Here is a 26,023-nt window from a genome sequence, read left to right as displayed (position 1 = left end):
AGTACAGCTCAGCTCATCCCCAGTAAGTGGCTTCTGCTTCAAGAGAAATTTAAAGAGAAAAAAGTTATACTACAACCGACTAGACTACTAATAAGAATATCTTTCCTTTTCAACTCTATCCCCATTCCCCACCGATAAAGCTCCAACTCCCCTTTTTCTTTTCTTTTTTGTTCAACGACAAAGCGCCTACTCTAAATCTAAAGCAGCAAAAGAGAACAACTAAAGTAAAAGATTCATTACTTAGCAAATAAATAAATAATTAAATAAGATAAACTAATAGATGGATAGATGCTGGTCTTTCCTGGCGCACAGGTTGGGCCAATTTCAATTAATCTCATTGTCTCATATATTCTTCTCAGCTTGGTGTTGTGAAGGAAATTCAAAATGGGAGATTGTAGGGGAGATAGACTAAGAGCATGTTGTTTTATCATTATCTTGGTTATGCTGCTTGTGTGCTGCTGCACCAATGGAGAAGATCCATACAGGTTCTATACTTGGAATGTCACGTATGGTGATATCTACCCTCTTGGAGTGAAACAACAGGTTCCTTTTTCTTATTTGTATTTTTCTTCTTCTTGGTTCCTTTTCATATTTACATCTGATGTGATGGCAGGTGATATTGATAAATGGCCAATTTCCGGGACCACAAATTGAAACCGTGACCAACGAAAACTTGATCATTAATGTCTTCAATAGCTTGGATCAACCCTTTCTCATCTCTTGGTTGGTTTCCCTATCCCATCCTATCCTATGCTAAGACTAGATCTATTTTGTTGTGATTGTAAGTCGTAACACGGGAGATTTGATTGAATATACAGGAATGGCGTGCAGCAGAGAAGAAATTCTTGGCAAGACGGAGTATATGGCACCAACTGCCCCATCCCTCCTGGGGGGAACTTCACCTACACTCTTCAAGTGAAGGATCAGATTGGCAGCTACTTTTACTTCCCATCGCTCGCCTTACATAAGGCTGCTGGCGGTTATGGTGGTTTCAGGATTCTTAGCCGCTCTGTTGTTCCTGTTCCTTTTCCGCCTCCTGCTGCAGATTACACCATTTTGGCTGGTGACTGGTACAACAAAAACCACAATGTATGTTTTATTATGTCTATATATTCCATTGCTCTTTCTTCCGTTTCATGATTTTAAGCTTGGAGCTCTATACTCTACAGTACTTGAAAGCGATTTTAGATAGCGGTCATGATCTACCCTTCCCTGATGGCCTTATTATTAACGGCCGTGGTGCTAATGGGTATACATTCACCGTTGATCAAGGTAAGAAATCATGGTAGCTTTATTTTGGTTGGGATTTGTGTGCATAGTAATAGTCCTGGAGTTGGCTCATGGAATGAGTCTCTGTGGTTTTGAACAGGCAAGACCTACAGGTTTCGCATATCCAATGTTGGGATTACAACATCCATCAATTTTAGAATCCAGGGGCACAAGTTGCTGTTAGTAGAGGTAGAAGGAACTCACACACTACAGAACACTTATGATTCCCTTGATATTCACTTGGGGCAGTCCTTGTCTGTGTTGGTTACTGCTGATCAACCGGCTCGAGATTACTACATTGTGGCTTCAACCCGTTTCACTTCCCAGGTGCTGGCCACTACTGCAATTCTTCATTATAGTAACTCGTCAGCAGCCGTTTCTGGTCCTCCTCCTGGGGGACCAACTACTCAAATTGATTGGTCCCTTGAACAAGCTCGATCTATCAGGTATTGCTTCCACCGATTCCATTTATTTTCCTTTTTCCTATCAACTGTTACAATCCACTCCACACAATAAAGCAATTCACAGGTGAGATAATATTGACTTCCTTGGCAAAGACTATCCTGTCTTCTTGTATATGATCTCTTCTCCAGTTTTGGTCGGATAAAATGTCCTGTTGAATACTTGTTCTCTGGTTAAATTTGTTAACTTAAGCCAAATATCAAAACTAGGCTCAATCTCACAGCAAGTGCAGCAAGACCTAATCCCCAAGGTTCATACCACTATGGATTGGTGAAAACCACACGTACAATTAGACTTGCAAGTTCTGCTGCTGTTATCAATGGCAAGCAGAGGTATGCTGTGAATGGTGTTTCCTTCATCCCAGCTGACACCCCGCTTAAACTAGCGGACTACTTCAAAATCTCTGGCGTATTTTCCCTTGGAAGCATCCCAGATGCTCCCACCGGAGGTGGTGCCTACTTGAAAACTTCTGTCATGGCTGCTGATTATAGAGGTTATGTTGAGATTGTTTTTGAGAATCCAGAAGACACTGTGCAATCGTGGCACATTGATGGTTACAGCTTCTTTGTTGTGGGGTATGTACAAGTAAAATACTAGTATTTGAATTTGCTTATCTTACATATGAAGACGGATGTAAAACTTTTTACATTTTGCAGGATGGATGGGGGGCAGTGGACTCCAGCAAGCAGGTTAGGTTACAACTTGAGAGATGCGATTGCACGTTGCACAGTGCAGGTGTATCCAAAGTCATGGAGCGCAGTATACATAGCTTTGGATAATGTGGGGATGTGGAACGTAAGGTCAGAGAACTGGGTACGGCAGTACCTAGGCCAACAATTCTATCTCCGCATATTCTCCGCTGCAAATTCATGGAGGGACGAATATCCAATCCCAAGGAATGCGCTTGTATGCGGTCAGGCGCTAGGCCGACGCAAACCAAACGAAAATTTTTAACACACTCACTCTACTGTGTCTGTCGTCAAAATTCATACATGTACACTCTTTTAACTGTTAGCCGTGCTGCCAAAGGTTTAACTCAACTCAAGTCTTGTACCTTTATTGTTTGCTTTGTTTAACTCAACTACACTGTCAATTTAGTCTTTACATATATCTATTTATAGCTATACTTCCTTATATATTTCAAGAAAACAATCTCTTATTTCCTACACTGATTTAATACATTGGAGGACTGACACCCAACAACTAAAAGACTAAATTTATACATATACATATGTAATATATGTATTTCAATTAACATAGTTTGTTATGTCTCATCAATGTAAATTATGTAGAATAATTGTGAACTAGTAAAAATGAAAATATATTATAAAACCAATTCTTATATCAAATTAACTCTCAATGTCACAAAAAAATCTGTAAAAAGATCAATTACACAAGGTGCAAATGTTGACGGTTATATTTTCTAGAATTGAGACTAAATTGAAAAATGTACAAATCTTAAGGACTAAATTTGTTATTATCCCAATTTTAAAACTTGCCACATTTAGTCATGACAAAAAAAGATAATATTGAATAGTTGAGTGATTATTTTGTAACTTTTCATAGTTGAGTGACTAAAAAAATAATTTACTAATAGTTAGATAACTACTAGTGTAGTTTACCTTTATTTTAAACATATTTTATAATATATTTATTTTAAGTATATATTTTAAATAAGTGGTTTAATTGATCGAACCGATTTATGCTATAAAAATTGATTAATTCAATTATCATATATGATAGCCAATTAAGTTAGAAAAAACTAATTAAGTCGATCGAATTAACCATAAAAAGGTTGGTGTTAAGGTGGTTAATCATATATTTTAAATACGTGCTAGTTCTCTAATTTTTTGGGTTCAAGGTGCTTTGCAATATGCTCCTCTTTGTTTCATCACTTTGCTTTGCTATGTGTACTATATTTGATATTGATCTTTTGCAGTGCAAATACTTTATGAGATAATATTTTATGTATTATCGGTGCATAAATCATATACACTATCAATGAATCATATTAAGCAATAATTAAAATAATAAAGTCTTTGAGGACTAATAAATAAATATTGATAAATTTATTTAATCATAATTAAAAGTAATTAAAATTGATTTATAAGTCCTTAAAGATTTTATTAATTGATGAGATGATTTAATATAATTTATTGGTAGTGCATCAACTCTCAACATCTCATGTTCATGCATGGTAAAGCAAGTTACTAGATAATTGTATAGAGTCTCCTATATCTGAAAAAAAAAATGAAAAGATGAAATTTTAAATATCCAAAAAATATAGGAACTAAAAAGGTGATTAGAGGAGAGAGAGAGAGAGAGAGAGAGTGACGCACAGCGATGCATGGCGGGGGTGATGTTGGGATTTCGGGTAAATAAATGGGGGCATTTCCCTCCACACAGATGACAGACCCCAACCCCAACCCCAACCCAAACCCAACAAATATGAATTATCCTATTACTCTGCTTCTGTTTTTCGCCACAGGATTTTCTCTTTTTCATTTTGTGGCCAACACGATATCATTGTCTTCACTTTTTTCTTTAATCCCCTATCTTGTTTCAGCCCAAGGATCGGAGCCATGCTCCTTCATTTCTCTCCTGCTTCTTCTACTTCTCCACCTTCCCCTTCTTCTTTCACCTCCAATTATTTCCTCCACAGATTATCAATTTCCAGACCACCGTACTTGGAGTTCCCGTTAAAACCCAGAGCCCATCTCTTTAAATCTACCTCTCCTCCCGTTTCTTACTCGACCAAGACCAAGTTGTTGTATCCTTCTGCCAACAGGGCTGATTTCAGGTCATACGCTCTTCCTGGATTTGATTTCGGGAGCGTTGAATCTGTGTTGGAGGCAGCTGGCGTTTTGACTGCCATCATTGTTGTTCATGAGACGGGTCACTTCCTCGCTGCTTATCTCCAGGGAATCCGTGTAAGTAAATTTGCGGTTGGTTTTGGTCCAATTTTAGCCAAGTTCAATGCCAACGATGTAGAATATTCTATTAGAGCTTTCCCATTGGGTGGATTTGTGGGGTTCCCTGATAATGATCCGGACAGTGATATTCCTGACGACGATGCCAATTTGCTTAAGAACAGACCCATATTAGATAGGGTTATCGTCATCTCTGCTGGTGTTGTCGCCAATATCATTTTTGCCTACGCTATCATATTCACTCAAGTCTTGTCAGTTGGATTGCCAGTGCAAGAGCCATACTCCGGGGTGCTCGTTCCTGATGTCAGACCCTTTTCAGCTGCTTCCCGGGATGGCCTTCTTCCCGGCGATGTTATCCTTGCTATTAATGGTATTCAATTGCCAGAAACTGGGCCTCGCGTGGTTTCTCAGGTTGTTGACATTATAAAGAAAAATCCCAAAAGAAATGTGTTTCTAAAGGTTGAGAGGGGAAAGCAGGATTTTGAAATTGGGGTCACCCCTGATGAGAACGTTGATGGAACTGGAAAAATTGGAGTCCAGTTATCACCAAACATAAAAATAACAAAATTGAGACCCAATAATGTCTTTGAGGCCTTCAATTATGCTGGAAAAGAATTCTGGGGTCTCACATATAATGTTTTGGATAGCTTGAAGCAGACTTTTATGAATTTTTCACAATCAGCAAGCAAAGTGTCAGGTCCTGTAGCCATTATTGCTGTGGGTGCTGAAGTTGCAAGGTCCACTGTGGATGGGCTATATGAGTTCGCTGCTCTACTAAATCTTAATCTTGCAGTGATTAACCTTCTACCTTTACCTGCACTGGATGGGGGTTCACTGGCCCTGGTACTTTTAGAAGCAGCTAGAGGCGGGAGGAAGCTTCCTCTAGAACTGGAGCAGCGGATTATGTCATCTGGTATCATGTTTGTTTTACTCCTTGGCTTGTTTCTTATTGTGAGAGACACACTAAACCTTGAGTTCATTAAGGACTTGTTATGATTATCAAATACCTTTTTGAAGTTTGGACGGCGCTTGGGTTGAAGATTGAGTGGGATGAATCCCATCCATGCCTATGATGATGTCTTGTAAAGAAGATGAATTTGGTTTATAAGACGCTTGCATAATTATTCTTGCTTCTGCAAAAGATGCTATTTTTGCAGGTACTTGTAACTTATTGGCGTTACATTTGATTCCATGAAGATTTCTATATTCCCCCACACTGTTAAGATTTGTTTGAAGATAGACTTCAAGAGCTTGTTTCTATCACATGATAATGTCATTGAGGTTTACATACCAATTAAATATAATTTCATGGTAAGGAGTAGGAACCTTGAATTCGATGTCAGCTGATCATTTGAGTTCCAAGAGAAAGATAAGCTCATGTTTTCACCAAACTTACTCTTTTTTTTTTTTTTAATGTTTTTCTCGTCTTAAAGATTGCTTTTAATTTAAATCCATTGAGTACTTTAAGCTGGTATATAAGTATGGTATCAATTGTCCAATATGGTGTCTGTTTTGGAGCAAGTTTCCCATAAAAGCTTGATGCTTAGCCTCGGGAGGCATGTATGTTGATAGAAGAGAAATGAGAAAACATTGGGCACGTACCGACTGCGAGATTTGATGCATACAGTTGAAAGGCTGGCATTCAAGTAGGCTGGACTTGGAAGAAAATTGAGGGCTAACAAATTAACAATGCATAGTAAAAGAGGTGGGCATCCATCTATCTCATCTAGATATATAAGATGAATGAACTTTTTTTGTGGTATTCATGAAATTGATTTCTTATTCCGTTTTACATTTACCAACAACTCAAATAGAGAAGGGATGCATTCAATTGGTCTTATTTCACGCCTTCTTCACTTGGACTCTTGAGATAGATAGAGGTCTCTCAACTCCATGGAATGCTGCAATCTTGATTGATGAGGCGTGAGAAGAGTTGATGGTTGAGATAGGCTATTCATTTTGAGGCCTAATCGAAACAACGCTTCTGTTCCCTCCCCTCATCCTCCAACTTCATTCACGATTAACTTGGCAAGAAATGGGCACCCTTGCCTCACCAACCTTTATACTAGAAAGTTTATATATAATTGAGAATATCGATGTTGTATTAGGCTCTTACATTTAAATTTTTAGAGAGAAATTAGAAAACAACAGTCAGCAAGTACATGGATGGACACTCACTCAGCCATACCAGTTTTTTACCTTATTATCCTATTCCCCTTCCCCCCATTCGTTCCTCGTACTAAACTTCGAATTCTATTGGGGGCAAAATCAACTAGCGTAGGATCAGTCCACAGCATATTAAAGAAGAAAATAACAAAACGCATTGGCCTACTATTCTTTACTGTATCCGATTCATAGCTAGTTGCAACCTCAAAACACTGTAGGACACCCTGATTTACGGTTAAGTTTACAACTTGAAAGTACTCTTTACCTTGAAAACTAAAATGAAATCATCTCTCCAAACTACGAATCCTGCCTGGAATGAAAAGAAAAAGGAGAGAAATGAAAACAAAATCTTATCTTGGGCTTGGGCTTGGGCCCCAGGCAACAATTCCTTTCTATCTTCCTCGCGTTAGCATTATCATCTAGAAGCAAATGGTCTGCCTGCCATGATCCTACCAAATGCACTGCCATTTTCTCCATCATATAATTTGCAATCTCTCACATTCACATGACGTTATGTATATAAAGCACCTAATCTTTTAAACCTGCATCAACCAAGACTGCATCAGTACGCGTCACTTCCATCTTCATATAATATATGCAAATTCACATTACTAACTAGATAGGACAAATTCTTCTGATGATGCAGCTTTAGGAATCTTCTTATCAGTTTAATACACTGGTTCTTATAAAACAAAGAAAGAAAGCAAGAAAAGAGCTATCAGCAAGACACCCAAGAAAATAGTTATATTTCCCTCATTAATGGCCTTTTAACAGCTAGATTTCCCAACATTCTAGCCAGAGAGACAATGCACTTTCAAACAACATAAAACATGGAAGAAAATGAGGCATCTCCAAACAAAGACAAGCTAATACATGCCAATTCAGGGAGAGAGAGAAATAGTAACGATCCAAACCAAAAGACAGCTTGAAAGAAAACCCCAAGTTCTCATTAAGTCAAGCTTCAGTTTAGTTTCCATGCCAAAAGAGTGAAATTCTCTTGCATGTCTTCCTATAATCATTAGGTTTGAACAAAGACATTTTGAGATATATTCTGCCATAAGTGGGGCTAAAGCCACCATGTACCCTGTTGAACAATCAAGTACCCCAAAAAACCCACCTATAGCTTTCACAATTTGAGGGATTCAAAGGAGAGGACCACCCATTGGGATGAAGCACATCTCATCTTTGATATGGTACCGGTCATAGCTTTAATTTTGGGGGGTTTTTTTTATAATTTTTTATGGAAGTAAAAGAAATGAGTAAAGAAAAGAAAAAGAAATAGGACTCCTGACTAAAAGTGCCACATCATCATTTGCATATTTCAAATTTCCACGCAACATGCCACATCACAATAGTCAACAATGATCTCATTAGTGTTGACAGAGAAATTCTAACACTAGTATTGATTGGGCTTAATTTTACAAATTATGAAAATAGGAGGACTTGGTTTATATAAATAAAGCTATAGGAACAAATCCATTGTTTCACTTAAGTACAAAGATCAATAGTACAATTTATCATTGAAAAACATATCATTCAGAATTCTGAAGGAAAACAATCCAGCTACTATCATAACCAATATGAAAGTTCTACACTTCATCCAACTCAAGTAAGAACAGGAAAAAGAGATCAACAGTAAACTACTCTTAAGAACACCTAAAGTTCTATCCGTCATTCAAGTTAAGCTCACTCTTCGTCCTAAATCATTATAGTATGTCCAAATCAAATTTGTAAAACCACTACACTCACGTCAATGTCCAAAATCATAGGTCAAAGTCCTTATACCATAAGGTACAATCAAATTGTCAACTAGTTTTAGTATGTTTTGATTCATAAATTGAAATTATCCTCCAAGTCATGGAAGCAGAAATGCTGAGTTTTCATTCCCCTTCTCACTTTATGTCCAAATCAAGCATGCCATCAAGTCAGCGATCAAAATGATAAGAGAAAACAAAAACAACATAAAGAATGGTCATCAGAATAACTATTTAGTCTTCTAGACTTAGTAGGATTTGATTCAAAAATTTAAGTCATCTCGGTCATTCAGGAACTAAGTCTAAGTGTTTTGGATTGTTCCATTCATAGTATGTCAGAAACTTATATGATAACACACACCTAAACAAGAATTTTCAGTTGAGTGTTAGTTAATATATGAAGTTCAAAATAGTAAACTTTGAGCTTTAGGCATGCACACAAACACAAAGCAAAAAGAATAGATGGCATCAAATTAAAGTTGTGATTGATTAGATAAGAATAATGTAGAGCAATTTGGAGTGGAACTTTTAAGCATACCTTTGCGAGGATGGAAAAAGCGGGTGCTAAATCTTTCTACACCTTCCCAAATAGAGATAGTTTGTGAAGGCAACATGGTTGAGAGTCTTGTAGTGGCTTCTCTTTGAAGGTCGGAGAGGTGAGGAGGTGCAATTCTATAGGAGGCAAGAGCAGGTGTAATTTTGGTAGAGACAAGATCCAGTGCCCGGGTTCTGGTTCTTTGAAAAGCTGGAATTTTGGAAGCGAAAATACATCAACACAAATTAAGATTTCAATAGGCAATGGGGAAAGAGAGAGTATAGAAGTGACCATGGTATGGAAGTTGAAAGAAGGAATTTGCAGGGAGACCAATGCCAACACCAGCAAGGGTTATACCCACACTGAAACCAATCCCACAGCCAGCTCCAACATAACCAACGACATCGGGGCCGAACCCAGGTCCCCATCCAACACCACAACCAATGCCTATTCCCATACCCCAAAACGCACCCACCGTCGGATGCACTGGGTTCCATCTTTCATATCTCCTGAACACTCCTTTTATGATCATCGGGTCCTGCGCATTTACCAAAAATGCAAATGCAAACTTAAACTTCAATGATGAGCTGTGGGGAGATTGGGCTATGGCTAACAATGGAATTGGAAGGAAGGCAAAAGACAAAAAGAAATATGGGTAAAATTAATTGTGGGAAAGAGTAAGAAGCATTACCATCAAATCAATCGCAAAATCAGCGTGCTCTAGCCTGGGTTTTGGGGGTTTGGGTTTATTATGTTTGGGATTTTTTTTTTCATAACATTTTGCTCTCACTCCACGCCACACATGTTATCCTATTCTAATTTCTACCTTATCTACTCTAACTTTATTGGTAAACTGTTAAAATAGTTATTTTTATTTAATTTAAGTTATATTTTAATTATTTATATTTGAAATATTATATTTTAGTTATTTGTATTAATATATTGTAATATTTTAGTTACTGAACCGTTAATTATCATTAATAGTGTAATAGCAAGCTGATGTGGCACGTTAAATCATCATTTTAAATTTTGAGGTTAAATTATACAATTAATCTCATTTTTTTGAGTAATTTAATTTTTTATATTCTTTTTTTTTATTTTCTATTCTCTTCTGCTTCTCCCTCCGTTTTCCTTCATTTTCCATCTCTTTTTTAACATAGTTTTTTTTATGGTTTCTGTTTGTTAAAACTTTTTTATATTTATTAAAAAAGAGACGAAAGCTAAAACTAAAATAAAACTTTCTTCACATATTCTCACTCCACAATTACAAACTCTCATTGTCCATTATCGTTTTAACGAAGTAATTTGGATCCTTCAATGACCTAGTCCACAAGCTTGCCTCACTTGAAGACCTCGACAATGGTGACCTATGGCAGTCCACCCTTAAAAAGTTTTTTGACCCCGTTCCCTTAACCTCTTAATCAACCCCCACGACCATCTTATCTATCTTACCTATAAAATTCTTACCCTCTCAAAAATATGTTGTTTCATGGATTCTTCAAATAAGCTCTACACTCTCAATGACTAAAATGACCACCATACTAAACATACCCTCAATTTTACCCAAACCAATTTGGTTCCATTTTCCCTTTCTCTCTTCGGTTCATCCATGCTCGGCTTTCAATCAAGCTTACTTGGGAATATCTAATAAGGTTTAAATCAATTTTACCGTTTGTTTGATTTTATTTGTTAGAAAATAAAAGAAAATGAAAGGAATAATCTAATGATTCTGTAAAAGTTTAGAAACGGAAAAAAAATTGTTTTGAATATAAAGAATTCAATTTATGTTTAGATTTAATTAAGGATATTATTTTTTATATTGATTAGTTAAATCCAATTTTAATTTCAAAATTAGATTATAATAAAATCTTAATTTGATTAAAGAATAATTGATATTTGGTTTTGAGTGAAATTCAATTTAGGAATCTATAAAAAAACGAGGACTTGATTTAGTTGGTGGAAAATGATTATGTTTCTGCAGTGAAGAATGTGATAAAAGAGAAAAATAAAGATAAAGAAAAAAAGGGAAAATAAAGAAATAAAAGTATAGGGACTAGTTTTAACAAATGAAAAATATAGAAAAATTATGTTAAAAGAAATAGAGAAAAGAGGAAAATAAAGGGAGAAGGAGGAGAATGGAAAATAAAGGAAAAAAAAAAGAAAGTTCAAAGAACATAAAAGGAGAAAAATTAAATTGCTCAAAACGAAAAAAAAAGGGACCAATTGTATAATTTACCTAAATTTTTTGTTTGAAATGATAATTTAACGTCTCACCAGCTTACTGTTACATTGTCAACTGCAATTAACGCTCAGTGACGAAAATATTACAACACGATAACGTGACTAAAACATAACATTTCAAATATAAATAATTAAAATATAACTTGAGACAAACAAAAATGACTTATATTACTCAATTCCATAACATTTCATTCTCAGTCCACGCCACACGTGTTATCCTCCTCTTCCAACTGCGAATGCCAATATACCACATTGATTCATATCACAGCCCATTAACAGATAATGAATTGAAGAGGAAAAACTAAATTACTAATAATATTAGATTTTATGTTGTTTGCAATTTTAATTTAAATTTGTTGAAGAACAATAGATTGATTACACTAAATTAAAGACCATAAGTACATAAGCAAGCTACAATGGAGTGTGATTATTGCATTTGGAATTTGGAATCAGGATGTAGGGTGGAGACTTGCATCACTTAAAACCATTTTTTTGAAAAAACGGGTTCGACTTGATTTTGAAAACGAAATCTAAAACGGGAGTCGCCACCGATCTTGATTTGGTGTGATCGGATCACCTTTGTTTTAATAAAACAATTTTAGTTAACTAAAACGGCATTTTGGTCTACGAAATCCAAGAGAATAGGTTCGGGAGTCGGTTACGTGTGAGGAAAGATTAGCACCTTCGACACGCCCAAAAATTGGTACCGAATTGATTAGTTAATGTCTTAATATCGAAAGTTGAAAATCGGGAATGGATTTTAAAATACGATCCTTTTTTATTGACGTCGATTTTAAAAATGCTTGAGTTAGCTCAAAATGATTATTAAAGATTTCCTCGTCTCAAGATATCGGAGTATCACATCCCGTAAGTTAGGACGCAATACCATGAACTCCCGAGAGTAAGTGTATCTTCATTTAAATTGGGATTCCGTGCATTTTAAACCCAAAAGGATACTTAACTATTTAGAATCAACGAGAGAGTTGAAACCCCGTAAGTTAGGGCACAATTCTTCGATGTTTCAAAACGCGAAACATTGCCTTGTTTCGAAATTTTGTTTTTGAAATAATAACAAATACGATACTTAAACAACATGTGTTATTTATTTAGGTTAAAATAAAGTGATTTATTGGATAAATGTATTGGGGTTTAATTTGAGGCAATGACATGGAATGAAGTATAGTGCGACATGGAACAATTATTCATGCATAAAATATTCCACAAGTGTCGAAACCATTTTCAAATCGAGTTTTGGAAAATGAGAATCGATTTTAAAAACGAAAACGGGAGTCGCCACCAATCTTTTTAGGTGTGATTGGATCACCTTTAAAACATTTTGTTTTAAAATCATTAGTTTTGGTCCACGAAATAAAAGAACGGGTTCGGGAGTCGGTTACGTACGAGGAAGGATTAGCACCCTCGTAACGCCCAAAAATTGGTACCTAATTGATTATCAAATGTCTTTAATGTCGAAAGAAAAAAATTTAAGATGTAGTCCTCTTTAAAATATTTTAACTTTGAAAATTGGGATTCACTAGCGTCAAAGTATTGACATTAAGTTATCCCTTTTTTGAAATTCCTATCTCGAAACAGCAAAACGCTATATCCAATAAGTTAAGACATATTGCTTTGAAATTCCAAGATAGTGGCTTGCATTTAGAAAACCTCTAAAAAAAAACTTAGAAGGGTACTTAATTATTCGAATTCAACGAGAAAAGTGGCAACCCAATAAGTTAGGGCACTGCTTTCTCGAAATTTCTAAACACCAAGCATTGCTTTATTTACAAAAAAATCTTATTTCGAGGTAACAAATAAATGAATAAAACGAATAAAAAGACAATAACGAATAAGCTAGGAAATATTCGAGATTAAAAAAACTAGTAATAAATAAACAATCATTATGTAAGACTAAAGAACGATAGTATAGTGAAGATAATAATAATATTAATAGTAATAATACAAGTAAAAATTTTGGAATGATGTGTGAAATTATATATATGTATGTGAATATATAGATAAGTAAACAATATATATAGTGAGTGAAGAGTAAAAGGTAAAATAAGTGTATTTAAAGAGTAATGGGTAAAAATATAATAATAATATAATAGTAGTAATAACTTAATAGTATTAGAAATATACGATAAATAATATTGCGGTAAATACATAATATATACATATTAGAAATAATCATAATATTAGAAACAACTATTAATAATACTACATAAATAGATATATAGTAGTAGCATATACAAGATATAGTTAAAAATATATAAAGTAAGATAATATGGGAAAATATATATATATATATATATATATATAAACGATATAATATTAAGGCATATGCAAAATAATAAAATACAATATTAAAATATTTACATGGTATATACATAATAATGTAAAAAAACTATTAGTAATATTATAAATATATACAAATAGTAGTAATAATAATATAAAGGTATTTCATATAAAGCAGTATGCACGTAAAAAAAGAAAAGAGAAAAATAATAATTACAAAAGTATGAAATCAAAATAATATGTAGAAACATGTTTATTCTAAAAAGAATAACTGAAACTTAATTGAGAGAAGAAACAAAATCCAAGAGATAACTTACAAGTAAAACAAATTATTGAAACAGAATTTTGGGCTAAAATTAATTGCATATAAATGTTCGAGATCTAAAATTAAAAATGTCCCAAATCTTAAAATACCGCGCAAAGGGGGCAAATTGAAATAGCACACAGACTGCAGGGCCAATTTAAAATAATATAAAAAATTTAAATATGGCACGATTGAAGGCTAGCACAAAGGAGGGGACCAATTGCGTAAATTACCCAATTAAAGGTAACATGCATGGTCCCAAGCAAAAAGTTGATTCCACTCCCCCCATGCTACTTTGTTTTATTATTAATCAAAACCACTCCCCGTGTTATTTTGTTTTATTGTTAATTAAAACTATTTCCCCATACTATTTTGTTTTATTGTTAATTAAAACTACTTCCTCATACTATTTTGTTTTATTATTAATTAAAACCATACTTTATTTTCTTTTTTTTTATCATAAAAAAAACTTTTAAAAAAAAAAAAAAAGAGTTAAAACATCACCCTACCACCCTACATTCATTTTTCAAAATAGAGAGAAGGCTCTCAACTCTCTCAACCCTTCCCCTCTTTTGGTCATCGGATCGGCCATTAACCGTCACGCCGATCACCGACCACCGACGGCGGCGCCGCCGTCCACGGTGGACGGAAAATCTTCCAAGGCCTTTTTTCGCTTCTCTTCTCGAGTAGAGCCCAGATTTGGGGTTAAAACGACCCAAAAACCTTCAAAAATTAATGAGAAGCACCCTAGAACTCAAGAATCCATTCGGTTTCTAGCCACTTATCTTCGGCGGTGGCTTCCGCGGTCGTCCACGATGTTGGAAAACTGAACACCGGTAAGTTCCTTTCCTCTTTCCTTTTTTTATATTTTTTTTGCAAGTTTTTTTTTTGTTAAAAATATTTGTAAAATAGATAAAATGAACGAATAGAAAGAAGATCAAAAATAAAAATAAAAAATAAAAATAAGGACAAACACCTTTTGAACTTGTTTTCTCCTTTTGATTTCTCCCAAAAATCTCTGTAATACAACCCCCTCTAATACAATCTCTTCTCTCCAAAATACAATCGATTCCCCCCCCGTCCCCATGGCACAAGGAACATAGGGCTTTTATATAGCCCAAAATCCAAAGAAAAAATACAAAGAATTTTATTTTTTGGTGTTTTTTTTCTTTGTCCTTTTTTTGTCTTCTTTTGCAGGTATAGAGTGGTGGAGGCACGTGGGTGTGCTGGTGGCAGACAACTGGTAGTGGCGTAGGTTGCCAAGGTAGGGTGACGGCTAGGGTTCATCACCACTTTTCTTTCTTTGAAAATTGCTTAGGTTTGGGTAGTTCTAATTTAAATGGTTTTGGGTATTGGGTTTGGGTAGGTTTAGTTATTGTAATTGGGTAGTTTTGATTTTTGGGCTGTTTAACATTGTAAATGGACTTAAAATTTGGTTATGTGGATTTTATTTTTTTCTTGTTTGCTTGGGCCAAAAATTGGCCATTACAGCTGCCCCTCTTTGCTCATTGTCGTGTAATGAGAATGGAGCAAAGACTCCAAAATGGCCAATTTTTCTTAGTCTTGCCGAATTTTAATTTCTTGGTACTTGATCTTCTTTAAATGGCCTCTTGACGGCTTCAATTTGCTTCACTACAACTCAGGAAGGCGATATCTGCTATCTTTGATCTGCCCCCCGTCTACTACAGAGACGCCAAATCTATTATCTTCGATCTGCTCCCCGTCTAATACAGAGACGCCAAATTTGCTTCTTCAATCTGCTCATTGCAAACTCATGACTATTATGTTGATATCTTCGATCTGCTCTCTGTCGAACACAGAAACGCCAAATCTGCTTCTTCGATTTGTTCCCTGACAATACAGAGATGCCAAATCATCTTAGATTTGCTTTAACGTAAGCACGTGAAAGCCAAATCAACTATGATTCGATTTGCTCCTTGTAAGCATAAGGATGCCAAACCATCTTGGATCCGCTTCAGCATAAACATCCGAAGGCGAGATCTGCTATATGTCTGCTCTCCATCAAAGTGAAGATGCCAAACTTTGATTCGTTCTCTGACAATACAGAGATGACAAATCATCTTAGATTTGCTTCATCGTAAACACGTGAAAGCCAAATCAGCTATATCTTCGATCTGTTCCCTGCCGAATACAGAGAGATAAGATCTGTCATCTTGGATCTGCTTCAGCGTAAACATCCGAGGGTAAGATCGCTATGTGTATGCATCTTCCATCAAAGTGGAAATGCGGACTTGATTTGTTCTCGACAATCTGAGACGACAAATCATCTTAGATTTGCTTCATCGAAACACGTGAAAGCCAAATCGGTTATATCTTCGATCTACTCCTGCCGAATCTGAGAGATAAGATCATCATCTTGGATCTGCTTGGCCGTAAACATCCGAAGGTAAGATCTGCTATGTGTCTGCCTTCTATCAAAGTGGAAATGCCAGACTTCGATTTGTTCTTTGACAATACAGAGACGACAAATCATCTTAGATTTGCTTCATCGTAAACACGTGAAAGCCAAATCAGCTATATCTTCGATCTGCTCCTTGCCGAATACAGAGAGATAAGATCTGTCATCTTGGATCTACTTCAGCATAAACATCTGAAGGTAAAATCTGCTATGTGTCTACCTTCCATCAAAGTAGAAATGCCAGACTTCGATTTGTTCTCTGACAATACAGAGACGACAAATCATCTTAGATTTGCTTCATCGTAAACACGTGAAAGCCAAATCAGCTATATCTTCGATCTGCTCCCTGCCGAATACAAAGAGATAAGATCTGTCATCTTGGATCTGCTTCAGCGTAAACATCTGAAGGTAAGATCTACTATGTGTCTGCCTTCCATCAAAGTGGAAATGCCAGACTTCGATTTGTTCTCTGACAATACAGAGACGACAAATCATCTTAGATTTGTTTCAACGTAAACACGTGAAAGCCAAATCAGCTATGTCTTCGATTTGTTCCTTGTAAACACAAGAATGCCAAACCATCTTGGATCCGCTTCAGCATAAACATCTGAAGGTCAGATCTGCTATGTGTCTGCTCTCCATCAAAGTGAAGATGCCAAACTTCGATTCGTTCTCTGACAATACAGAGACGACAAATCATCTTAGATTTGCTTCATCGTAAACACGTGAAAGCCAAATCAACTATATCTTCGATATGCTCCCCGCCGAATACAGAGAGATAAGATCTGTCATCTTAGATCTGCCTCGATAAAGGTCAGATCTGCTATGCCGTAGCCTATTACCCTACTGTTTTGGGTTTTAAAACGCGCCGTCTCTAATAACCTGTAAAAATGATTATGCTTGATAATTTAGGATGCTATGCTCGAAGTGAGTCAAATGTTCCTAATTAAACATGTTATGATGCAAAATGTCATGAATATGACCCCTATCCTAGACGTCATCATTCATTCTTTCATTTGCCTTTCTTTTCTCAAAGCTTCATTCACGCTCAGCCTATAGGCCTGTACCCTTCCTCCAATGCTACGATCTACTGAGGATGTTTGTAAAACAATCTTTTCTTAAAATTGAATCATTGATTTTGTTCATTTTCCCTTTAGACTGGACGAAAGAAATTCCTCAAGTTCCTTCATCCTTTACTTACGTGAATTTCTCGAACAATTGTCCTATTTTAGTTTCTTGTATTGTCTAGAAATTTCAGAGTAATACGTAAAACTTCGTTTGTAAACATATTTAGTTCATCTATCATTATTTCAATACAACATGGAAGATGAATAAATCTTTAAGAATAATTGGATTTGAATGAATTAAGAAGAAAGAATACAAAGGAAATTAATCTGAAGGCCTATTTTTAGGAAGGAGTAGAATCTAAAGATGGAAAATAAGATAGAAGTTAGATCCTCTAGATATCACCGCTTGAGTGCCTATACACCAGCTCCATGAAGTCTTTCTTGAGTTCAAAATGTGTTTAAAAGATCCCAAGTACTCTGTTGATGCCTCAGTTTGTAGCATTCTTCGCTCTTTGTAACAAGATCACTATGTACTCTTCAAAATTTGAGCTGCCCTTTTAGGTTTTCAACTCAAAACCCTTTTGGTCACAAGGTGCCCTTTGCGGGTTTTCACCTTGGCCTCTCCGTTTTTGATGTTTTTTTTTCAAGGCGCCCTTTGCGGGTTTTCACCTTAGATTCTCTTCTTATTTAGACAAAGTATTTTTTAACTGAGTCTGAGTTCACTGGATTAGGTAAACTTTTCCCATCTATTTCTGCTAAGATCAATGCACCACCGGAGAAAGCTTTCTTCACGACATACGGCCTTTCCCAATTTGGCATCCATTTTCCTCTAAAATCCTTTTGAATAGGAAGGATCTTTTTCAGTACAAGGTCTCCCTCATGGAATTCTCTTAGTCGAACTTTCTTGTCATAAGCTCGCATCATTCGCTTCTGATACATCTGACCATGTCGAATGGCTTTTAGCCTCTTTTCTTCAATCAAGTTCAACTGGTCATACCGGGATTGAACCCACTCAGCTTTATCTAACTTTAATTCTATCAAAATTCGAAAAGAAGGTATTTCTACTTCAATAGGTAATACTGCTTCCATCCCATAAACTAACGAGAATGGAGTTGCCCCAGTAGAGGTTCTGACAGATGTTCGGTAGGCTAAGAGTGCAAATGGCAACTTCTCATGCCAATCTCTATACGTCTCAGCCATCTTCCCTACTATTTTCTTAATATTCTTGTTGGCGGCCTCCACTGCCCCATTCATTTTTGGACGATAAGGGGAAGAATTGTGATGCTTAATCTTGAACTGGTTGCAAACCTCTGCTATCGTTTTGTTGTTTAGGTTCAATGCATTGTCGGATCTGATCTTCTCAGGCATTCTATACCGACAAATGATCTCCTTCTTCAAGAATCGACTCACAACTGACTTAGTAACATTCGCATAAGAAGTAGCCTCTACTCATTTTGTGAAGTAGTCAATTACTACAAAGATAAACCGATGTCCATTCGAAGCTCTCGGTGATATTGGTCCAATAACATCCATGCCCCACATGGAAAAGGGCCATGGAGAAGTCATAATATGCAAAGGTGAAGGTGGTACATGAATTTTATCCCCATAAATCTAGTACTTATGGCATTTCTTGGTGTAACTGATGCAATCCCCTTCCATAGTGGCCCAATAATAGCCAAACCTCATGATTTGCCTTGCCATCGTGAACCCATTTGCATGCGTCCCGCATACACATTCGTGAACTTCTTCTAGAATTAACTTAACTTCCACTGCATCGACACATCTCAAAAGTACTTGGTCTTTTCGTCTTTTGTACAGGATATCTTCGTCTAAAACATAGTCGCAAGCTAACCTCCTCAAGGTTCGTTTGTCATTTTCACTAGCCTGTTCAGGGTATTTACGATCTCTCACGTATCGCAATATATCTTGATACCAGGGGTTATTGTCATTTCTCTCGATGTTACAACAATGAGCTGGAGCCTCGTAAACACTCATTTGAATTGGCTTTATTTCTTCTTCTTTATTTGCCTTGATCATTGAGGCCAAGGTTGCTAAAGTATCTGTCATCTGATTTTTGTCTCGTGGGAGATAATTGAAGGTGATGCTATCAAATTCCTCAAGTAACCCCAAAACTACCTTTTGATAACTAATCAATTTAGGGTCCCTTGTCTCCCATTCACTTCTAAGCTGATAAACAACCAACGCCGAATCCCCATATACTTCTAGAGTTTTTATACCTCGCTCTATAGCTGCTTGAAGTCCCATGATGCATGCTTCATATTCAGCCATATTTTTTGTGCAATCAAAGTCTAATTTGCACATAAAAGGATAATGATCGCCATTCGGAGATACTAAGACTGCCCCAATTCCATTTCCGACTGCATTAGAAGCCTCATCAAAATTGAACATCCAAGAAGAATTTTCAGTCATTGCTATACACATCAACTCCTCATTTGAAAAATTGAAATTTAGTGGCTCATAATCCTCTAGAGCCCTACTAGCCAAGAAGTCCGCTACCGCACTTCCTTTTATAGCCTTCTGACTTATGTAGACTATATCAAACTCCGAAAGTAAAATTTGCCATCTCGCCATTCTCCCATTTAGAGCTATTGACTCCATCATGTATTTCAACGGATCAAGTTTTGAGATGAGCCAAGTGGTATGGTATAGCATGTACTGTATTAATCTCCGAGTTGTCCAAATCAGCGCACAACACGACTTTTCGATTGGTGAATATCTCATCTCACAGTCAGTGAACTTCTTACTGAGATAATAAATTGCCTTCCCCTTTTTCCCTGACTCATCATGCTGGCCAAACACACATCCTATAGAATTACTGAACACTGATAAGTATAGTATTAATGGTTTATCTGGGTTGGGTGGAGACAATGCCGGAGCATTCAACAAATACTGCTTGACCTTTTCAAAAGCACTCTAGCATTCCCCATCCCAAATACCTTTATTGTGCTTTCTGAGGAGGCGAAAGATAGGATCACATTTCTCGGTTAGTTGTGAAATGAACCGAGCAATGTAATTCAACCTTCCTAGGAATCCTCGAACTTCTTTCTGAGTACGTGGTGGAGGTAATTCTCGTATGGCTTTGACCTTGTCTGAGTCGACTTCAATTCGTTTTTCACTGACTACGAAGCCTAACAACTTTCCGGATCTGGCTCCAAAGGTACACTTTGTTAGATTGAGCTTCAGCTGAAATTTTCTCAACCTTACAAACAATCTCCTCAAGACCTCAATATGCTCTTTTTCCGTACGCGACTTGGCAATCATATCATCAACGTATACCTCGATATCCTTATGCATCATGTCGTGGAACAAGTTCACCATGGCCCTTTGGTACGTTGCCCCTGCGTTTTTTAGTCCAAATGGCATTACTTTGTAGCAAAAGGTGCCCCACAAGGTTATAAAGGTGGTTTTATTCATGTCCTCTGGATGCATCTTTATCTGGTTGTATCCTGAGAAACCATCCATAAAGGAGAACAATGAATATCCCGTTGTGTTATCTACTAAAGTGTCAATGTGGGGTAAAGGAAAATTATCTTTTGGGCTTGCTTTGTTCAAGTCTTTGTAATCAACACACATTTGTACTTTTTCATCCTTCTTGGGGACTGGCACAATGTTAGCTACCCATTCGGAGTACTTCACTTCTTGTAAGAATCCTGCATCAAACTGCTTCTTAACTTCATCCTTTATCTTCAAAACGATATCTGACCTCATTCTTCGCAACTTCTGTTGGACTGGCTTACAATCTTGTCTTATCGGAAGACGATGTACCACAATGTCAGTACTCAATCCAGGTATATCCTGATATGACCAGGCGAAGATATCCTTGAACTCTCGAAGCAACTCAATCAGACCATGCCTTGTGTTCACGCCAATTAGGGTTCCGATTTTCAACTCCTTCCCTTCCTTTAGGGCTATATTCTCTATTGCCTCTTTCTCATGTGGCATGATTTGTTTCTCCTCCTGCTTAACCATTCTTAACAGATCGAGAGATACGTCACAATCCTGAACATCTTCAAAATCCTGAGGTTCCTCTAAACATATGTCTTGCTCGCCAGAGAAATTAGGAGCTGTAGTATTAGCGCTCATATAATTGATATCTAAGGACCTGTGGGGGTATGAAAGAATATACAAAGAATGAATGAATCAAAGAATGATTGTTTATATGCTATGAATAAAAGAATAAGAATTGCTAGAATTTGAAGGAATATTGGTCGATAAAAATAGAATGATACTCGTTTAAATTTATAAAAAGTTATGTTTTATTTAAATAATTATAGATGAACATAAGCCTATTTCACGAATATAATCTTACTACTCCTAGGCCCTAGAGTAACAGACATATTTTGAGAATTACTCTGAAAAATTCCTAAAGACTACAAGAAGGTCTTCCGCAGTCCAATTATTCAGAGAGCTCCCCGGTTCGTAAGGGCGAATGCCCTCGAGGCTTCCTTGCTCCAATCCTTCATTGTGTACAACATTAACTTGATGACTTTCCATTATCAGCAGTCCTCCTGATTTGAAGGATTTGGATATAGGTGGGAATGTCATCGGTTCCCACTCTACTTTTCTTCCATTCAAACGCGCATTTCTTCTCGCTTGGCGCTTCTCTATTTCCTACCTCTTGTGCTTGTGGTCTGGCGTGAAGCCCAAGCCAAAGCGGTCCTTCTTCTCAATCAGTTTTGGGATTTGAACCTCTCCTTGCAACTGTCTTCCTAGCCCTTTTCTCGGCAATGCTCCTTTCCCCATCATCATTTGTAGGGCCATCCTCATGGCTCCAGACATTTTGAGTACCGGCACTTTGCTTCCCTCCAAAATAAAGGTGGCATTAATGACCTCTAAAGAGCGGAAAGAATATTCAATAGCCTCTTCATTTGCCTCAACATAAGGGGCATTGCTGGTAACTGCCGCTATGATGTCCTCTTCCGCATTGATGGTTATTAAGCGACCATCCATCACTAACTTTAATTTTTGGTGCAATGAAGAGGGCACTGCTCCTGCCGAGTGTATCCATGGTCTCCCTAATAAACAATTGTAGGAGGGCTTGATATCCATCACTAGGAAATCAACTTCATACGTATTCGGCCCAATCTCCAAAGGGATGCCGATTAGCCTCATTACTTTTCTTTCAGTTCCATCAAAGGCTCTTACCACACTATGACACGTTTTCATATGCGAACTGTCAATGGGCAATTTGTTCAATGTGGATAGCGGTAGGACGTTCAAAGCAGACCCATTATCCACGAGTACACTTGGAAGTGTGTATCCTTTGCACCGAGTAGTGATGTGTAGGGCTTTGGTTGACCCTATGCCCCTAGGTGGAATTTCATCATCGTTAAAATAAATGAAATTTTCAGCACTGATGTTGTTTACTAATCGGTCTAGCTTGTTAACGGATATGTCATGGGTAACATATGTTTCGTTAAGCACCTTTAACAACGCATCTTGATGCACCTCAGAGCTCAAGAGTAGGGCTAACACTGATATACGCGCCGACTTGTTGCGCAACTGCTCGACCACGCTATACTCGCTATGTTTCAGGAATTTTAGAAACTCCTTAGCCTCTTCCTCATTTACCGGCTCATTGATGAGTACGTCAGTTTCTTTTTCCCTTTCAGCCTTGACATCTTTTGTCTTTGCGGGCTTTACTCTGATATTTCCCTCGTCATAACGTTTCCTACTTCGTGTATGAGAACCTTCATTTTGCGTGCCCCTGGACGCGCTAGTTATACTCTCCCCCTCAGGTATTGTTATATTGCAGTCATAGCTCTATGGCACCATCCTGTCATCCTTATAAGGGAAAAGATTGGGTTTATGGATGACTATTTTGGGCCTAGTTCGCGACCCCTCCTCATTATTCCCTGACAAGGAAATAATAATTCTCGGTTGGTTGGTTCTTTGTCGTTCATTCTCCAGCACACATATTTGTCCTTCATAAGAACTACCATCAGAAACCTACAACTCTTTGTTAACTATAAGGCCTTGTACCATGACCTTGAACTCTTCACAAATTTGGATCATATGATCCACCTCCCCATGGAACTCACAATGGTTCTCTATTCCTTCTCCTCCTTTTCTAGAGGTCAGTATACCTCTCTTCACCATCTCCTCCCATATTACCTTCATAAGTGTCTTCACCTCAGCAATATCTTCCTTGATTTTTCTTTTCTTTGTTTCATTAATGGCATTCACTCATTGATTGCCATGATCCGGTAACGGGCTTTCAGTATCAGGGGTACTATCAAATTTCACAACCCCAATTTTGATGAGCCTCTCCATGACCTTCTTGAACCCAGTGCAGTTTTCAATTGAATGCCCCGATATTCCCGCATGATATTCACATTTAGCATTTGTATTATACCATTTGGGGTAAGGTGGCTGCAGCGGTTTCAAGTGAAACAGAGCAACGGCATGTGCATCGTATAAGCTTTGATAAAGCTCACGATATGTCACAGGGATAGGAGTGAATTGCATCCTCCCGAATTCATCTCGTGCCGATTCTGTCTTTGAGTATTTTGTTGCTCACCCGTAGCTGTTTTAGGTTGTCCAACTGTGATTGCCCTGGAATTGAAGCTATTCATGTTGTTTACCTCATTGTCTTTTCTCCTTGGGGCTGATCTTTTAGCTACTTCTCTCTCGATTTTACCGCATATCATGGTATTCTCAATCATCTCACCTGCCATAACTATATCCGCTAAACTTTTTGTGGTACTTCCAATCATATGTGTGATGAATGGCGCCTTCAAAGTATTAATAAATAACATGGTGGTTTCTTTTTCAAACAATGGTGGTTGTACTTGCATTACCACCTCCCTCCATCGTTGTGCTTATTGCCTAAAACTCTCATTAGGTTTTTTCTCCATGTTTTGAAGTGTGATCCTATCTGGCGTCATATCAGTCACATGGTTATACTGTTGCATGAAAGCCTGTGCAAGATCTCTCCATGAACTGATTCTTACACGGCTCAACTGATTGTACCACCTAGCCGCCTCTCCCACTAGGCTGTCCTAAAAACAATGGACCAATAGTTGATCGTTGTTCACATAACCAGTCATTCTTCTACAAAATATTGTTATGTGTGCCTCTAGGCAAGTAGTCCCGTTATGCTTTTCAAACTCTAGCATCTTAAATTTATGAAGAAGCACCAAATCTGGAACCAAACTTAAGTCATTAGCATCAATCCCATGATGATTACCAGCGCCTTCTAAAACCCTAAACTTCTCCTCTAACCACCTGCAATGATCTTCCAATTGTTTTGAGGATTCAGTAGCCATTTTTTCCTTCTCCATTAAATCCAGATCAGGAGTAATAGAGTTGATCGAGCTATCACCCAAATTATTTCCCAAACCAGATAGGAAATTTATGGGGATTCCAGCATCTACTGGCCCATATTGAGGCCTTACTGTGACAGATGGCCTTCTAGGAGGTACCTTGGTTTGCGGGGGCACATGAGGTGGAGTAAAACCCGGAGGAGGACCTTCATTCTCCTCTTCAGTGATCGCCATGGGAGCTTTTCCTTTATCAGTGGCTCTTAGCAGCTGAGCCATTTCAGCCATCATGTTTCTCTGAGCCTCTAGCATCTGCTCCCTCATTTCATTCTGTATTTTGGAAAAATTGCTCTTGCATATCTTTTTGTAATTGCTCGAACCTTTGATCTATGTTCTTAGTTTTAGTACGAGTGCCGTAGGGGTGTGTGATTTCTAGATTTCCTTTTCTACCTCTCTCTTTTCTACCTCTCTGGAAAGTAAACTTTAACTAATCAAGGTCTTTCTATAACCTTGAATGCAAATGATGTGATGAAATGTTATGAGATGCAAATGTATGAATGCAAAAAGAATATCGATTCTGGTTCAACTTCATTTAGAATATTTTATTTAGAAAAAGAATATCTTTACATATAAGAGGATTACAAATACGATTTCGCCCTAAGGCCCAAAGCTTTAACTCTATCTAATAAAAGGGCTAACTTTCGTCCTACATCCGACAATGATGAATACATCAGACTCAATACGTCAGCTCGAATTGCCAAATCTTGCACATACTCAGCAACCTCTTGAATCTGAGCTATGGCTTCACCAATGACATGATCCCTTTTTCTGACCTGTTCTTTAGCCTGATGTAGCTCTCCCCTCAGATAATCCTCTTGCGCCTTGAGCTGTCCAACCCGGAGTTCACTGTCATGCAATGCCACCTCCAAATCTTCAACCTTGCTTCTTAGCTCCTTTAACTCGACCGTAGAATTATGGTTTTGGTGCCAACGCAGGGATTTTCCAAGTTTCATTACCTTGGTCTTCAATCCTTTATCCTCTTCCTCTAATGCCAAATTCTGTACCTGCATTTCTTGGAATTTCCTCTCCAGTACTCGGCTCTAACCTTTTCTTCTTGGACCTCCTTCTGCCACTGATTCGAAGATCCTCCTAATCTCGCCCTCTTCAAGGCTACTTGTGCCCTTTTGTAATGTTCCCTTAGATCATCTCGATCTTCCTCAATCTTCTTTTTTTCTTTCCTTTCTTTCTCGACTTCCATCTTTTGAACATCAACGTCCAAACTCAAGTACATCTTTTCT

General features: G+C 37.3%; 3 protein-coding genes across 3 annotated transcripts; 2 read left to right on the top strand and 1 right to left on the bottom strand.

The window, feature by feature from the left end:
- The first annotated feature begins 101 nt into the window (after positions 1–101).
- Positions 102–2,883, top strand: LOC108477351 (L-ascorbate oxidase homolog). Its single transcript, XM_017779864.2, has 7 exons — positions 102–543; positions 614–723; positions 819–1,089; positions 1,170–1,272; positions 1,370–1,715; positions 1,941–2,306; positions 2,388–2,883. Exons 1-7 carry the CDS (start codon positions 385–387, stop codon positions 2,683–2,685), a joined length of 1,653 nt encoding a protein of 550 aa, XP_017635353.1. The 5' UTR covers positions 102–384; the 3' UTR covers positions 2,686–2,883.
- A 1,110-nt stretch (positions 2,884–3,993) lies between these two features.
- Positions 3,994–5,965, top strand: LOC108477063 (probable membrane metalloprotease ARASP2, chloroplastic). The gene has a single exon (XM_017779493.2). The coding sequence runs from the start codon at positions 4,314–4,316 to the stop codon at positions 5,655–5,657; it is 1,344 nt and encodes a 447-aa protein (XP_017634982.1). The 5' UTR covers positions 3,994–4,313; the 3' UTR covers positions 5,658–5,965.
- Positions 5,966–6,984: 1,019 nt separating this feature from the next.
- On the bottom strand, positions 6,985–9,948 carry LOC108477066 (cadmium-induced protein AS8). Its single transcript, XM_017779495.2, has 4 exons — positions 9,808–9,948; positions 9,408–9,654; positions 9,120–9,326; positions 6,985–7,369 (listed from the first exon to the last, which is right to left on the bottom strand). Exons 1-4 carry the CDS (start codon positions 9,808–9,810, stop codon positions 7,356–7,358), a joined length of 471 nt encoding a protein of 156 aa, XP_017634984.1. The 5' UTR covers positions 9,811–9,948; the 3' UTR covers positions 6,985–7,355.
- Between the last annotated feature and the right edge of the window lie 16,075 nt (positions 9,949–26,023).

The sequence above is a fragment of the Gossypium arboreum genome, chromosome 12, assembly GCF_025698485.1.
Source record: "Gossypium arboreum isolate Shixiya-1 chromosome 12, ASM2569848v2, whole genome shotgun sequence".
Lineage (NCBI taxonomy): Eukaryota > Viridiplantae > Streptophyta > Magnoliopsida > Malvales > Malvaceae > Gossypium > Gossypium arboreum.
Note: the sequence above shows the minus strand (reverse complement) of the source record. Positions and strands in the feature narration are given on the sequence as shown.

Bases quoted from the DNA above. Each gene is read 5' to 3' on its own strand.
- LOC108477351 (XM_017779864.2), top strand. From the start codon at position 385: ATGGGAGATTGTAGGGGAGATAGACTAAGAGCATGTTGTTTTATCATT. The intron at 1,090-1,169 runs GTATGTTTTATT...TATACTCTACAG, and splicing joins GGTACAACAAAAACCACAAT to TACTTGAAAGCGATTTTAGA. The intron at 1,716-1,940 runs GTATTGCTTCCA...TATCAAAACTAG, and splicing joins GAACAAGCTCGATCTATCAG to GCTCAATCTCACAGCAAGTG.
- LOC108477063 (XM_017779493.2), top strand. From the start codon at position 4,314: ATGCTCCTTCATTTCTCTCCTGCTTCTTCTACTTCTCCACCTTCCCCT.
- LOC108477066 (XM_017779495.2), bottom strand. The intron at 9,327-9,407 runs GTCACTTCTATA...CCAAAATTCCAG, and splicing joins CTTTCAACTTCCATACCATG to CTTTTCAAAGAACCAGAACC.